General features: G+C 47.5%; 1 protein-coding gene across 1 annotated transcript in view; it reads right to left on the reverse strand.

Moving 5' to 3' along the window:
* Positions 1 to 1,110: 1,110 nt before the first annotated feature.
* The window catches only part of DNAJC27 (DnaJ heat shock protein family (Hsp40) member C27), a 34,595-nt gene continuing 18,413 nt past the window's right edge, over positions 1,111 to 17,292 (reverse strand). Inside the window, exons 3-8 of the mRNA XM_073561920.1 lie at positions 16,664 to 16,746; positions 16,158 to 16,227; positions 15,255 to 15,419; positions 15,057 to 15,179; positions 14,785 to 14,945; positions 1,111 to 7,366 (exon numbers count right to left, since the gene is read on the reverse strand). Of these exons, the coding sequence (XP_073418021.1) occupies positions 7,234 to 7,366; positions 14,785 to 14,945; positions 15,057 to 15,179; positions 15,255 to 15,419; positions 16,158 to 16,227; positions 16,664 to 16,746 (735 nt within the window). The 3' untranslated portion in view covers positions 1,111 to 7,233. The remainder of the gene's footprint in view (positions 7,367 to 14,784; positions 14,946 to 15,056; positions 15,180 to 15,254; positions 15,420 to 16,157; positions 16,228 to 16,663; positions 16,747 to 17,292) is intronic.

Below are 17,292 nucleotides of genomic sequence, written 5' to 3' on the forward strand. Positions count from 1 at the left end.
TCTCCAAATTTAACGTATGCTTCAGGTTGTTCTCCTAATGGAGCACGATGTCGTCCTTTTCATACCCATACTACTCGAGTGTACAAAGTAACTCGTCTCACATATAGCTCCACATTGAGGCCACCATCGTTCCTGGTCAAGTATCCAACGCCTTTAGCTGTGAAACATCCTCATATCATCAGGCTTCCTCCAACGAATGTGACATTTCCTACAATTTCTCGATCCGTTAGCCCCTTTTGCCCTTGTTTCTTCCAGACCCATTTGCACCCATCAGAGCCATCTACTGACTTTCATCTCATTGCTCCAAATCCGTTTCCAATTTCCTACTGTCCACTTCTTGTGCTTTTTTGCAAACTCGAGCCAATGATTCTTATGACGATATAGAAGTTGAGGCTTCTTCACCTTTATTCAGGCAACCATTCCAGACCTGTGTAATGTGCGTCGCTCGGTGCGGACATGGACGTCTGTGATCTCACTATTATGAAGCTTACGAGCCTCCTCCACCGCCGTGTTTGTCTCCAGAACTGATAGACCTTGTGAGGAGCAGACTTGGTGACGCCGATGTTTCTCCTTGACGTCCACCTCTCGGCTTCTGAGTGGATGGACAGACTTCATCTCGTCTTCCTCCAGCTGTCATGTTGCTCACATGATGCAGTTTGGCCGAGACCACTCTCTATCTGGATGATGCTAGCTCTCTTTTTTTGGGAAATCTTCTTCATGGCTCCTCGATACGAACCAGTGACCTTTTCACTTGGGAATTAACTCAATAACACATGGAGCTACTAAGAAATGTGAGAACAGGCTGTATTGATGAGAATCTGACGAACTAATCATATGCTAAATGGCTGCAAGTCACATTTATGTATGAGATACCCAAGATGATTGTCTATAAGATGATGGTGGTCTCACGTTCACCTGTAGTGGATGGCGAGATATGGAGCGTGAAAGTCAGAAGGTCAAAACCATGTTACCCTTGTGCTCGTCAGTATAAGTCTGAGACCCCCAGAGACCCCCCCCCCCCCCCCGAGTGTCAGCAGTTTGTGTAGCACCAATTGTAAAGTGCGGTGCACCAGGTCATGGCGTCTGCGTCGATGAAAGACATGCCACGTCTAAAATGTAAAACCCAAAGATTTTATGGAAGGTAAAAACACAACACAAAATATACAAATGTAAAAACAAAAAGCCAATATCCAGCACTCACAGGGTTAAAAAAAAGGAAGTGAGTATTGGGAAAAGTAAAGTTGGGCTCCCCCTCTCCTAGGTCGTGTGTCGTCATTAGCCTTTTTTTTTCAGTTTATTTTTTAGAACAAAATATTCTATTGCACTGTGGAAACCATCAACAAGTAGGCCAGCCGCTTCTGACTGATCTGTTTAATGCACGGCCTTCTGTTTCCTTCTGCGAGTGGGATTGTGTATCTTATTTAATGGGTATTTCTGCAAGTGATAAATGCTAGAACTCACCAAATACTAGAAAGGGGTACTCTGGTCCCTCAGTCATTTTTAGGAGGATTTTCATTGGAGCTCCGGGGTAAACATTGTTTTTATTGCTTTTTTTTTTTTAATAGAATGAGCTGCCCTATATGTTCACTAAAGTCAAAAACAGACTAAAAATAAAGCTCACATCCCGCTTTCTGAAGGTTTCCACATAAATTAAAAAAAAGGGGAAATGCTCATTATATTTCATGAGGGAGTGTGACGTGTAAGTGCAGAGAATGTTAAATATCACAATATAGCCTCTAATATACATATATATAACAAAACGCTCAATAAAACATACTCTGGGGGCCACGTCCATGATTGGCACACGGAGGAAGTCTCATTAACATATTAGAGTATGAAATGCCTTGATAAATTAATTTACATAAGCCATCTGCTACAGAACTACAAATACTTACTCTATAATCCAATATTATAATCCAGAGCTGAATTCATAATTCTGCTGGCTTCAGAGCTGGAAAGGTTTCTCCAGGTAAGTTGACAATCACTTTAAAGTTATTTGGGGCGAGTCTGACTATAAACATGCTGACTGTTCCCTTTAGGATTCGCTCACATCTGCGTTTAAATTCGGCGAGTTTAATGTGAGAAAATCCTGCTTTGCACTAGTTACAATCAGGGCTGTGGAGTCGGTAAGCCACAGTTGCGACTCCGACTCTTGGATTTTATCAGGCTCCGACTCCGACTCCTTCATAAATGGCCAATTCATAACAACAAATTTACTGTTGTAAAATATTAAACATCGTGCTTATTCAGTTTCTCACCATCATATAAGTAATCAGACCACTTAGAGCAAAAACTACATTTATTAGAATACAATTAGAATATAGCAAATAACTTTTATAAACTTTTCTAAACTGTAAGTAAATATGCAATAAACACTTTTATGCAGTTAATAAGAAGAAATCTATAAATTTGTCCTCAGAAAAAGTATTGCCTCTGTCAGATCCTCCTTCATGGATGCCCTCAAATCTGATCTAATTATTTTGAGAGCAGAGAACAACCTCTCTACACTAACTTGTGTTGGTGGCAAAGCAGTAACCACTCGGGCAACATCTCTGACAATGTCAGGATACAGAGGAATCGCTTGTTGCACTGTTATTTTTGATGAACGGTCAAATTTCTCAATTTCTTTTAGTGCACATGAAAAATTCTGCTGAAATGTACTGGCTGTGTTTCTTGATGGGGATGACTCTTCTTCGATGCGGGAACGCTTTGCACGGTCCTTGTGATCCAAATATTTTTCGAAATTAAATTCTTCATCAGTTGATGATGAGGGTGAAGATGTGGCAGGACGACCAAATTCTTCTTGTTCCTCCTGACTGTTCTGCAACCCTTTCATCCTTACTGCTATTTCAAACAGAGCTTCTTTTCCTTTACTTAGCTGTTGATCATCTAGAAGAATCCGATGCATTGGGTCTACATAAACAGCTGCCAAAAGAATGTTATTTTGTAATAGTAGCTCCTCTCTCCGTTTCATTGATGTAGCAATGCCACTTGCAATTAACCCTCCTCTTTGGGACAGGCGAAACATCAGGTTCTTCCACTCCTTTAAGAAAATACCTGGAGTTAAGTCCTCTGCTTGTAATTTTTTAGTCACTGTAAATGGGTGCTCTAGCAATTTTTCCAGCTCAGTCACCTGATTCCACTGACTTTCATTTAGCGTCAGTTGAGGGTTAGCCATGTCTACAAGAAAGGTTTTCAGTTCAACCAAGCGCTGAATCATTAAGTAAGTACTGCCCCATCGTGTGGCTTGATCAATAATTGCCCCTTTTCCAGCACGTCTCTTCAAAATTGAGTCAACTTTAGGGGTTCTGGCAACAGTAGCCAATTTTCTCACCTTGCCAATCAGTGCAGCAGCATGTCCTTCTTGCAGACTGTCTCTTATAGCCAGCTGTAGCGTATGCACAACACAGCGCATGTGATGAATGAAAGAACATATTGACACAGTTTCAACAAGATCATCTAAACTATCATGTTGCTGTTCACCTGAAGCAACTTCAGTTTGCTCCTCAGTTACAATACTGTGTTCCTCTATTTCAAACATTTCTGTGTCTGTGGACCCGGAATGTTCTTCTAGCTGCTGGTCACCATCATTACACTCATTCATTAGCTTAATAGTACTTATCATATTTGAAGCATTGTCAGTTACGACAGAAAGAACTTGCTCTTTTTTAAGTTCATAGTCTTGCAGAACCTTTTCCACCAAGACCTGGAGAAACTCACTGGTGTGATGAGCTTTGGTGTCTTTTACTGCCAATGTCTTGGTAACTATTTCATTTTTGTCACAAACAAATCGGACATTGATGGCAAAATAGTTCACTCTGTGACGTGTGCAGGCATCCATTTTAAGAAACAGAAAGCGTCCCTTGAGAGTTTTTTTTAAGTTCTTCCTTTTGTTTAAAAGCTTCTTCGATTACTAATTTTCTAATACTCTCTCTCTCCAGAGAAACACCAAGCTTGCGGGCCATTTCCCCATTCAGACACATAAAAGCTGGTCGTGAAAATAATGAAATAGGCACACTAGCCTTTACAACAAGCTCTATGATGTTTTTTAAATGTATCTACTGTCATTGTCACAGTAACTTTGTAACTGACAAAATATCTTGCAACTGATGGCTGCAAAGTTCTCTGCTCCTTTGTTTGGCTGGAAGAGCTGGGCACTGGTTCATTGGTTTGGATGCAGTCTTTCTCATCCACTGCTTTCAGTATTTCTGGATGAAAGCGCTGTAAATGTCTCTTTAGATTAGAAGCTCTGGTAGGAGCATTTTTATCTTTGCCTGAATATGCACTCATCTTGGCTTCACAGCATTTGTTTTCGTCTGGATCATTTGTCATACACTGACAGACATAATGTTTTCTATCTTGACTGATGGTGAAATGTTCAAATACAGCTGATTTAATGTGATGCTTCTTTGACATTCTCAGGTTTTTAATTCTGCATTCACAATCCAAATGACAATTGTTTTTCCTAAAAACAATTGTACAAAATTATTGCCAGGTCGTACAACTGATATAGTGGTCAGTAATACTGTTATTATTCCTCATGTAATCACAGTTAACTGATGCAAAGTTTGTTCAAAGGATAATACTTCTTACAGTCTTCCTCTTCTGAGTAGCAGGCAGCTGTGAGATGCTTGGAAGACGCACACCTAGTATGATCTAGTCTAGAGGAGGAGCTTTACTACTAAGAATTTGCAACACATTTTCACTTTCAGTTTCATACATTGTAAGTAGGGGGGTTGGGGCAGCATGAGGTTAACCAAGTATAAGATTAGATAAGGGCAGTGGAGAACAGTGACACACAAGAAGTAAAGGGGGTTTTACACTAAGCGATATCGCTAGCAATATCGCTAAAACGTCACTGGTTTTGTGACGTTATAGCGATATTGCTAGCGATATCGCTATGTGTGATACTTACCAGCGACCGGCTCCCCCGCTGTCCATCGCTGATCGCGCGAGAATGTCCGGCTCCATTTCTCGTCGGGCGCTTCCTGCTGAGACTTCCTGCTGTGACGTCCAGCGACGCGTGGAGGCGGGCGGGAGGACGTCTGGATCGCTGTGTGTGAATGGTAAGTATCGTGCGCTGCGTCGCTGCTGAATCGCTGTGAGGTCTTTCTGTATGAAAGCTTACTAGCGATCATTTAGCGATGCACCAGCGATCCTGACCGGGTGGGATCGCTGGTCGGATCGCTGGTGCATCGCTAAATGTAAAAGGGCCTTAAGAAATGTCTCTATCTCCAGCAGAACTGCTTATCACTGTTGTTCATAGTTTGATAGAACATATATATTTGAGTAACATTTATAAAATTCATATGAAAGTTCAATTATGAAATATTAATACATTTTTTTTAAAGCTGGAGTCGGAGTCGGTACATTTCTACCGACTCCGACTCCAACCAAAACTAACTCCGACTCAGACTCCACAGCCCTGGACTCCAACCAAAACTAACTCCGACTCCACAGCCCTGGCTACAATGTTAGTCAATAAGGCAGTGCTCATCTGTGAGTTTTTCCTCCATACCATGCGCATGCTGTGTAATTTTTACGCACCACCTGATATTTAATCAGCCGAGTACAGTAAATTCACAGCGTGAACCGTCAGATTAGAATAGATATGTAGATAGAATAAAAGAAAAAAAAACGGCGTGGGGTTCCCCATATTTTTCTTAACCAGCTAAAGGAAAGCAGAAAGCTGGGGTTGAGGTTTATAGCCTGGGAAGGGGGTAATAAACATGGGGTTTCCCAAACTATTAATATCAGTTCATAGCTATCTGTGTACTTTTAACTGGTTATTAACAAGGGGTGACCCCTCAAAACATGGGGTGGGATCCCCCATATTTTTCTTAGCCAGCTAAAGGATAGCGGACAGCAGGGGTTGAGGTTTATAGCCTGGGAAGGGGGCAATAAACATGGGGTTTCCCAGGCTATTAATATCAGCTCATAGCTGTGTACTTTTAACTGGTTATTAACAAGGGGTGACCCCCCTCAAAAAATGGGGTAGGATCCCCCATATTTTTCTTAACCAGCTGAGGGAAAGCCGACAGAATCTCTGCTACTTTACATACGCAGATGTGCTCGAATCCTTAACAGAATTTCAATAATACGGAAGCAGTACTTGCAATCTATAACCTTTGTGAGTAATTTAGTGCCCCCTAGAGGAAACAATATGCCTAAAGTGGTCTTCATCTCAAAAGTGGGTTGTACAGGATGCCAACAGCACCACACCTTCCCATGTGTTATGACTGGCATTGCGGCTCAGCTCCATTAAAGTGAAAGGAACGGAGCCTCAATGTCACATATAACCTGCACACAGCCCTTTAAGGAGGGGTTAACTCCCGTGTCAATGACCTTTTGGGGTGCATACAGAAGCCCGTAATGAAGAGGACTGCATTGGGGAGCACGTATGATTCCTGGACTGCCTTAATAAGGGGATTGTCAGGAGACCCCCATACATTTTATAGGTCACTGTGAGAATGAAGCGTCACTGTGTACGTGAAACCATCACTCCTAAAAAGCAGTAGTGGTCGTACGCGTTCACTACTGCCGAATTCACATAGGGCACTTTGAGACCCTTATACCCATAATCGGAGGGGGATCAAGGGGTCAGACCAGCAAAGAAGGTACATCTATCGTGTAGATGTTATTTATGGGACAACCCCCATTAAATACATTTTTTACATGATTTGGGGATACTGTCCCTCTAACTCTTAAACGTCTGCATCGCCACCTAGTGGCAATATGAAGTGTCATATTCTCCTCTATACGCTGTATATGTTTTCCTTTGCATTTTTTAGGACGACTCTCAACCTCAAAGAGGCTTCTAAATACCCCCAGTACCATATACGATACAAAATCTATAGGTGTCCATTCTTGAAAAATAATATGGTGTCCTATAGGGGGAAGAACACAATAAGTAACCTTCATCCTGACTGCACCGATTACACACCTGACTCCGTATCTTCCAACATGACAACTAAAACAAAAAAAGGGAAATAACGGAAGGGAAACCGGAGATACGAAACCTGCTTGTGCTTATACGGCTGGAACCGCCCCCGAGGAGCAACCCAAGCTCCGCCTGTGCACAGATGTCATCGTGGAAACATCCACACTGTGTCTGCATGCAGCTGATACTTTATCATAAATATGGCGGTGTATTGTCCACAAGGGGGCGTCGCAGCCCCCGGTACAATCTTTTAGTGCTGGGTGTGTCAGGGGATAGGACTCACACGGTGATCTCTATTTTATGTTCTTTAATAAGGCTGTCCGGGCGTTCACCACCGCCTTAAACGCGTCTTCGCTACCTGGAGCGACGCATTTGTCCGGGTGGAGGAGCACCGCGAGCTTCCGATAGGCTTTATTTACTTCTTCCCTACAAGAGAAAATGCAGAATAATGACGATATCACAAAAAAGGGCAACGACAACCACAGTAGTGCCACCTATCAATAAAGATATGGAAGAATATATATGGTTATATAAAAGTACACCCTCAGTTTTGGCAGTTTTGCTGGTCTCGATCATCCAGGCGTGACGGAGGAAAGACATCAGCAACAATCTCAGAGAAGCAGTTGTTGCTGCCCCTAAATCTGGGAAGGGTTAAAAGGCCACTTAGAAACAATCTGGATGCCATCATTTTATAGTGAAAAAGATTATTCACATGTAGAAAACATTCTATATAGTTGACAATCTTCCCAGTAAATTCACCCCAAGGTCAGAAGATGCAATGCTCAGAATCCTATCCAAGAAAGGTGCGCCACTGCTGCTTGGAGAATCCTTCTACCCAGACTCGCATCTGACGAAGCCCGAGTATGGATATTGTAGTGCTTTGCGAATGTGTGCAAGCTGGACCAGGTCGCTGCCGTGCAGCCCTGTTCCGCCAATGCCTGGTGCCGAAGCGCCCAAGAGGCGCCCACTGCCCGAGTGGAGTGCGCTCTGATCCCTACTGGAACTGGTGTGCCTCTAATGCGGTAAGACTCCTGAATAGTCAAACGAATCCATTTGGCTATGGTCGATTTTGCGGCAGCGAGTTAATTCCAGCGCCCCTCGGGAAGCACGAACAGTGTGTCCGACTGACGAAAGGGTGCCGTCCGCGACAGGTACCTCCTGAGAGCTCTCACCAGGTCTAACGTATGCAGGGCCTTTTCCACACGGTATACCGATGCTGGACAAAAAGAGGGCAGGACAATATCCTCATTAATGTGGAACGAGGAAACGACCTTCGGCAGAAAAGGAGGGGCTGCTCTGAGAACCACCTTATCCTTGTGGAAGACCAGAAACGGAGCTCGGCAGGATAGAGCTGCCAGCTCTGAGACCCGCCTGATTGACGTTATTGCCACAAGAAATACTACCTTCCAAGAAAGGTAAGTTAAAGAGACCTCCTGTAACGGTTCAAAAGGAGCCTCCTGTAAGACACTTAGGACCAGGTTAAGGTCCCAAGTGTCCAGGGCCTCCCTATAAGGAGGTACCAAGTGGGAGACCCCCTGAATGAAAATCTTCACCTGCAGATTGGTAGCAATCCTGCGCTGGAACAGAACGGATAAGGCCGATATTTGTCTCCTGAGGGAACTTGGGGCCAAGACTGAGTCTAGGCCAGACTGGAGAAAAGCCAAGATGTTGGGAATAGAAAATCTCAGTGGAGAACAACCATGGTTCCGACATCATGTGAAGAAAACCTTCCAGGTGTGGTGAAAAATATGTGCTGTGGCCGGCTTCCGGGCGCTAACCATTGTAGCGACCACATTGCGGCCGAACCCAGCCTGGGTTGAATCCTGGATTCTAATGGCCAAGCCGGCAAACACAGGGCCCCAGAGTTTGGGTGGTAGATCGGGCCCTGGGACAGTAGAACTGGGCACTCTGGCAGGCGCCAAGGAACATCGGCGAGTAGGTGTACTAGGTCTGTGTACCATGCCCAACGAGGCCAATCTGGGGCCAGCAGAATCACTGGCACCCCTTCCGCCTTGATCTTCTTGATGACTCTCGGAAGTAGTGGCAACGGGGGAAATAGGTATGGGAGGCGAAACTGGTTCCATGGCAGAAACAGCACATCCACGGCAATTGCCTGTGGATCCCGGGATCGAACGACAAACGCTGGTACCTTGGCGTTCAATCTGGAGGCCATTAGCTCCACATCCGGCATTCCCCATCGTTGGCAAATCTGCTGGAAGATCTCGCGGTGAAGTGACCATTCCCCGGATGCGAGACCTTGCCGGCTGAGGAAGTCTGCCGTCCAGTTCTCCACGCCCGGGATGTGGACTGCCGATATCGCCGAGTGGTTTCTCTCGGCCCAATGAAGCACAAGGATGGTATGAGCGATCGGTTGGCGCAGTTTCCGGGTTCCCCCAGGAGAGCTAAGGCCTTGTCCTGAGGGAGAATTACCAACCCTCGGGAAGTGTCGACGATCATTCCTAAGAAGGAGACCCTGTGAGCTGGAACAAGGGATGACTTTTTCCGATTGACCAACCATCCTAAGCGGGAAAGAGTATCTAGCGTAATGCTGACACTCTCCTCGCATGCCCGAAAAGAGGGGCCTTTGACCAAGAGGCTGTCTAAATAAGGAAAGACAACTATGCCCCAGGAATGCAGGGTGGCCATGACGACTGCCATGACCTTTGTGAATACCCTGGGGGCGGGGGCCAACCCGAAGGGCAGTGCTGCAAACTGAAAATGTAGGTCATTGATGGCGAAGCGCAGGAACCTTTGGTGCGGGGGAAAAATGGGGATGTGTAGGTAGGCGTCTTGGATGTCGATAGAGGCCAAGTATTCTCCCCGCCCCATGGCAGATATGACTGAACGGAGAGACTCCATCTGGAAATGTCTGATTCTGATAAACTTGTTCAAGAGCTTTAGGTCTAGAATGGGCCTGACGGCCCCATCCTTTTTGGGCACCGTGAACAGGTTGGAGTAGAACCCGATACTTTTCGTTCTCCGGTACGGGAACAATGACTCCGTTGTGTTGGAGTAATCTTATGGCCTTGAATAAAGCCCTTGCTCGGGCGATTACTTTTGGAGGACGGGAGAGAAAAAAAACGTCTTGGGGGGTATTTGATGAATTCTATCTTGTACCCCGAGGACACCAGCTCCGTTACCCATGTGTCGTGTGAGATGGAGAGCCAGGTGTGGCGAAACCAAAGCAGGCGGCCGCCCACCTTGCTGAGGTCGCCTTGAGATTGCCTCGAGTCATTTGGCTGCAGATCTCTGTGACCTAGGTCCTCTTGATCTGGGCTGTTGGGTACGCATTCTCCCCAACGGATTGGCTCTAAATGAAGCCTGCCGATCCCTGTCCTGGCTGGGACGACCAGAAGCGGCAGAATTGGTCGCTGTAGCCCACCCGGGGTTGCGAAATGCCCGAAACCGTGTCTGAGGCTGGTGGCAAAACGGCTGCTTAACCCTTTGTTGAGGGAGGAAATTGCTCTTTCCACCTGTGGAATCAGAGATGAGCTGATCCAACTTCTCCCCGAACAGGCGCCAGCTCTGGTAAGGCAAGGAAGTCAGAGATTTCGTAGAAGTTGTGTCTGCCCTGCCATGTCCTCAACCATAAAGCCCTCCTAATGGAGATAGCATTTGCTGCAGCGAGAGCCGCGCAGTTGGCCGCATCCAAAGATACATTGATCAGGTAGTCCCCGGCCAAAGTGATCTGATTTGCGATCTCTGATACCTCTGCTGGTAGGTCCATACCCTGCAGGGCTCTGTTCAAGGATTCTGACCAAGCCATCATGGCCTTTGCTACTCAGGTTGCCGCAAATGAGGGGGAGAGTGCTGAGCCTGATGCCTCAAATACTGAGCGGGCTAGGCTCTCTGAGGCGGTCAGTGGGATCCTTGATAGAGGACCAACTAGGTATGGATAACAGGGTCCTAGAAGCCAAGCGTGACACGGGTGGCTCTACCGTTGGGCACTCTGCCCACTTCTTACGGAGACAAGGGGTGAACGGAAACCTCGTCTCGAGCGCTCTTTGCCCTGAGAACCGTTTGTCAGGCCACTCTCTGTGTTGTTGTACTATGTCCTCAAACTCTGGGTGAGAACTAAACACTATGCAGCCGCTTTGCTTGCTTAAATGAGACCTTGTGACCTGAGGCCAAGGTGGAATCATCTTCGATCCCAAGGGTCTGGTTGACGGCCTCAATGAGACTGTCAATTGTTTCCCGGTGTTCTGGAGTACCTGAATCGAGCGGCTCATCCGAGTCCCAATCTGAGCTACCATCAACGACCCTTGGTGTAGGTGAGCACGAGGCCGAACTTATAGATGCCGAAGCATCAGATGGACCGGGTGACGCTGTGTGGGTTCGTTTCCCCCGCGTCTGCCTGGAGTGAGAGCGGCCCCTGCAGGCCGGAGGCTCCTGTGAGTTGGAGGACCCCTCTAACACAGGTGAGCCGCTATCCCTGCTCCTATCTGGGGCCTGAAGGGACTCTATTGCTCTCGTAAGCGATGCCATGGACTGTGACAGAGACAGCGCCCATTCCGGGGGACTGGGTACACTGGCCTCGGTCGCAGGGGAGGGCTCCTGGCCACGTTCGGAATCGCAGGCTTCGCAAATCTGCCTGGTTTGCGCCCGTGGGAAGGCGGACTGACAGGAGGTGCACGCAACATATAAAAATGTGTGTGCCTTTGCTTTTCTGGACATGCTGGCTGCTAGTGATATTGCCAAGGCCCAAACAGTGGCTTAGCCTCTGGAAAATACACAGAAGGTGGCCTCCCTCCAGGGGTACCACTTACCCCAGTCCTGCGTCCCCCGTCCTGGACCTGTCAGCGTCAGCCCGCCGCCCAGCTGTTCTCTTTTTAAAAATAGCGCTCTCCGGCGTGTGGGCAGGCCTCGGGGACATCATGGGGCGGAACTTCTGTCCGCGGCATAGTCGGTGGCCGGGGACTAAATTTTGCCATCCGCCCGAAGGCCCCGATGGGCGGGCCGCTGGAAGTGGCTGTGTCACGGGGGCGGGCCTTCCGCCCGCGGCCTATCTCCGGGAAAAGCCGGAGACTAAATTTCCGGCGTGCCCCAGACTGGGGGCGGGACCACTGGACCAGGAGCCTGCGCCGCCGGCTGCCAGGCTATGTGGCGCACCCAGGGAGCCCGGGGATGCCTAAGAACGGTGCCAAGAGCGCCGAACACGGGGGTCCGCAGGAGCCCTCCCAGCCCACCTCCTTCCACACCTCACCCCTCAACGTCCATCTTCATCCTCAGGTTGGGGGGGAAGGGGGGCCGAAAAAAAGTAAGGCTCCATCTTCCCTTAAAGGAGATGAGGAGAGGGACCGTCCTCCGCCTTCCATCACCGCTGTCTGGCATTGGTGATGCAGTGAGGGCCGCACAGACTGTTCGTAGGCCTCTGTACAGCCTAGGGTTTCACTACCTTAGGGTGATCAGGGCTCAGTCCGGCATCATGTCCCTCGTAGCGGGAAAGGATACGTGGAGGCGACACTCGCACGTGCTCGCCTGTTGTTGGTTTGGGGAAATCGGACTCTTTCAATAGGATCCGTTGCCCCTGTCTTATCTTCATGGAAAAAATGACAGAGCCTGGAAAAAAAGACCAGACGTGTGCCTCCAATGGACACTAAGGAAAAACTGATTCCGCCCGCAACCGGGGCGAGGGTGTATACGGCGGAGGAGGAGCTAACCTCTTTTTTTCACTTAGTGTCAGCCTCCAGGCGGCAGTAGCATACACCCCACAGTACCTGTTCCCCCAATGAGACGAAGGAGAAAGGTAAATCCTTTGTGGACTAAGGCAGCAAAAGGGTAAAAGATAAACCCCTGGTGGACTAGGGCGGTGAAAGTGTTAATGATGAATCTCTGGTGGACAGGGGCGGACATTGAAAGCTTGGGGCCCGGTGCAAGAAATGTGTCTGGGCCCCTCCCTGCCTGGTATGCTGCTTATAGTGGGGACAATCTGGCAATGGGACCCCTGGAGTATTGGGCTCTGAGAGATAAGCCAGATCGCTCTCAATATTACTGCCCTGCAAGCTGGGGGGTACACAGCAATCACAGGGCCCCATAGCAAAACTTCTATTTGGGCCTCCACACCTCTAAAAAAACATATATATTTATATTTTTTCACTGAGATGTAGATATATACTGTGTGTGTGTAATACATATATACCGTAAATCCGTTATCATTCGGTTCTGCTGGCTCTAGCGCAGTCAGGTGACAACTAGTGTCGGCTGTCAGTGAACAGAACACTGCAGACGTGGCTGACACTGTAGTCGGCACATGACAGCAAGTGTGCAGAGCACCTCCTTGTGCTTACGTGATAACTGCTGGACCCGGCAGAGCCCGACCATGTATATATTACATTATATGTCTGGTATCTGTATCATCTGGTATCTGCTCTAATCACTGTCTACGGAAGTGATGGAAAGAGCCGAGCGCAGCGCTCAGCAGCTCTATAGACAATGCAGAGAGCAGAGGCCGAGCATGTACAACTCTGCTTCATCCAGGGTGAGACTGCAGACTCCGGTTCTCAAAATCTCTGGGGGGCCCAGTAGTCGAATCCCCAGTGATCAGCAAGTTATCCACGATCCAATGGTTTACACACACATCATACAAATACCGTACATACATTCACCGTACACAGATACTGTACATAGATATACTGTACATACATACACACATATACCACACATACACCGTACATACATATACACTACAAACATACACACACACACAATTCTATACTCATTTATTATCCACATACATACACATTATGTACCGTATATACACATGCATACACACACAGAAACACATACATATACTGTACATACACACACACACACACACACACACAGATACACATACATACACTGTACATACACACACATACTAATTTATGACCTCAGATGATCAGATGAGATGTGGAGGAGGTCAGCCACATAGTTCAGAGATCAGCTGGAGAGTGTAGCAGACCCCACTGTGGGGGATAGGGACAAAGCAGTGAGGACTGATATCAGCTCCCTGCTGCTGCCGTGCTGTCCCGTGCAGTGAGCCTCCTCCCCCGACCTCTTCTCTGAGATGCTGCTGGGAATGGAACAGTGGAGGGAACCGAATACAAAACCTAAGACCTGCTCTTCCTCCACTGCTGTGCGGCCCGGGGCTCCCGACTACAGGCGAGTACTCACCATTGGGACCCGCCGTGCGGGAGAAGAGAGACGGCAGCCAGTGAGCGCTCTATTCACTCTGGTGAGGAAAGTGTTCATCGGCCAGCATCTCTCCCTACATGACATGCCCCCTTTTTGAACTCCTGCACTCTATGCGTGGCTCTCTCCCTGGCTCTGGGTAGTCGCTTGATTATGGGAGGGAGTGAGAGGGGCCCGATACTGCATGACACTGGGCCCCTCTCACTCATGCCTGTAATCTTGCCTCAGTGGCCCCATAGCGGCTCCATACTATGCCGCTATGGGCAATACGCCCCTGCCTGTAGGGAACCACTTTCGGGCCCCGGTGGTATGTCTGCCCCTGCTGGTGGACAAAAGCAGTGAAAGGGTTAATGATGAATCCCTGGTGGACAAAAGCAGAGAAAGGGTTAATGACGAATCCCTGATGGACTGGGCTAGTGAAAGAGTTAATGGTAAATCACTGGTGGACCAGAGCAGAGAAAGAGTTAATGGTAAATCCTTGGTGGAATAAGGCAGGTAAAGGGTTATTGGTAAATCCCTGGGGGTCTAGGACAGTGGTGACATAGTTACTAGTTAAGCCCCTGGTGGCCTAGAGTATGAGGGGATTAATAGCTAAACCCCCTGGTCTACGGGAGTGAAATAGTTAATGTATATGGAACTATGCAGAAGAGTATGTGTTTCCCCCCGTTTACCTGGTGGCACCAGGCTTCACCCCTAACATGTCCCAGCTGTCCTTGCTGTTACGAATCCGGCGAATAGTATCCGCCTGCTCTTTGGTGAAGCCGACATTAATGGAGGACACGGGTTTCTTGCCGCCGTTGTCACATAAGTCCACGATGGCCGAGTAAAAAGCCTTAGAAGAGAAGACACGGACATGAGAGGTCGCACAGGGATGCAGCAGAGCTGGATGAGCCACAGGACACACCCGGCTCTGCTACACTCCGCTGCTGCTCACACACGTTACCTGGAACATCTCGTTGATTCCTTCTCCGCTTTGGGCAGAAGTTTCGAAGTATAGGAACCCCCTGCTCTCGGCCCAGAGTCGGCCCTCGCTCTCATCTACGCACCGGTGCTTAGTGCAGTCGATCTGTGTAAGGACATATAGAGACCATAGGGGGGCGCTGTGTAGACAGGGCTATAACCACAGATAGGCTGCACTCACCTTGTTGGCGCAGACTGTAAAGACGATGTTCTCAATGTTGCCCTGCAGGCCCAGCTCCTGCTTCATCTCCGACAGCCAGGCGTCCAGACTGTCAAAGGACTCCTTCAGGCAGACGTCGTACACCAGGATCACCCCCTGCGTGTCCTTGTAGAACTCGTTCCGGACCTACGAGGGCGACAATTGATAATCCTCCATTCCGGCTGCTTTTTCTCTATATGTCCCTCGCCATGTCAACCAAGAGATTCTGCAGCAGCTGTGGCAATGCTCTGTACTACTCACACCTCGGATCTATTGTGGCCACAGCTGCTGCAGATTTCCATGTGCTGTGAGTGATTCATCAGGATCTCCCAAGAGGTTCTGCAGCAGCAAACTGCTCATAAGTGTGAACTAGTAAAGTGAAGCTCCATCATGGACGGACTTTAGCTCTGTAGTCAGTAACAGAACGTTCGTCATCTCTCTAAAGGATTATTTAACCTTTTTTTAATAGTAAAATATACTGGAAACCATCAACAAGTAGGCTACCCAAGGAATCAGTGCAATATCTTTCGGAATCAGTAGCGAATCTAGTCATATAAAGAGGAAACGCAGCTCGTTTTGCATAACTAATGTTCACTTGAAAAATGGAATCAAGCAAGACCGCAGCTCCGAGGGATTGTTTGTAGTCTGTTGCCATGGAGACAGGAAGTTCCGGAACTACACTCGAAAAATGTAGCACTCGTGAATTCTTTGTCGTCGTCCTGCAGCCATATCTTTTATATCTGTGCACGGATGGACCTGAGTGAGGTCTTGATTTTTTGCGGGAGGGGTATCTGTCTCCAGCGGTAACTTATTTGGAATAATTAGTGCACTGGAGGGGGTTAAACCAATTATAATTTAGCGGCCCCCACAATCCCTGTACCTCACCTCATAGAAGAACGGGTGGCCGGCCATGTCGAATATGTTCACCTTGATTTCTCGCTCTCGGATTTGGACTCTGAAGAAGAATAAAAGTGAGAGCAATCAGATTCAGGGGTAGTGGGGTCATTGCGGGGAGACGGTCCTGTCAATCACGGACACAGGACGGCGGCTGCTCTCACCGGACTATTAGGTCTTGATTAGGAAGGTTTAAATGAAACTATATAAAATCTCTCCATATTATTGGCTCTGATGTCATCAGCCCCTGTAATACAGGAATGCCTAATATAACGGTTTAAAAGAGACATATGTAAATTCACCAGCAGGTGGCAGCATCACACAGGAAAAATACTGGAGATCAACCCCCAACATGGGGCCCCTACAACAAAACAGTGCTGCCGGGGCCCGCTTGGTGCTTTGTGTTGGACTATTCTGGTTATTAGCCTTGTAAGTGACACATTAAAAATGCTGCAAAAAAACAAACTACTGACAAGTCACAAAGGATTGGTACTTACTTAGTGACGCCATAATCAATCCCGATGGTCGTCTGATACTTGGGGACGAATCTCTTCTCACAGTAACGTTTTATAATGCAGCTCTATAGGGAGGACACAAAAGAGAGTAATGTATGTACACAGTGACTGCACCAGCAGAATAGTGAGTGCAGCTCTGGGGTATAATACAGGATGTAACTCAGGATCAGTAATGTATGTACACAGTGACTGCACCAGCAGAATAGTGAGTGCAGCTCTGGAGTATAATACAGGATGTAACTCAGGATCAGTAATGTAATGTATGTACACAGTGACTGCACCAGCAGAATAGTGAGTGCAGCTCTGTGGTATAATACAGGATGTAACTCAGGATCAGTAATGTAATGTATGTACACAGTGACTGCACCAGCAGAATAGTGAGTGCAGCTCTGGGGTATAATACAGGATGTAACTCAGGACTAGTAATGTATGTACACAGTGACTGCACCAGCAGAATAGTTAGTGCAGCTCTGGAGTATAATACAGGATGTAACTCAGGATCAGTAATGTATGTACACAGTGACTGCACCAGCAGAATAGTGAGTGCAGCTCTGGAGTATAATACAGGATGTAACTCAGGATCAGTAATGTATGTACACAGTGACTGCACC

The sequence above is a fragment of the Dendrobates tinctorius genome, unplaced genomic scaffold, assembly GCF_039654945.1.
Source record: "Dendrobates tinctorius isolate UK_male_01 unplaced genomic scaffold, ASM3965494v1 ptg000332l, whole genome shotgun sequence".
NCBI classification, from domain to species: Eukaryota; Metazoa; Chordata; class Amphibia; order Anura; family Dendrobatidae; genus Dendrobates; species Dendrobates tinctorius.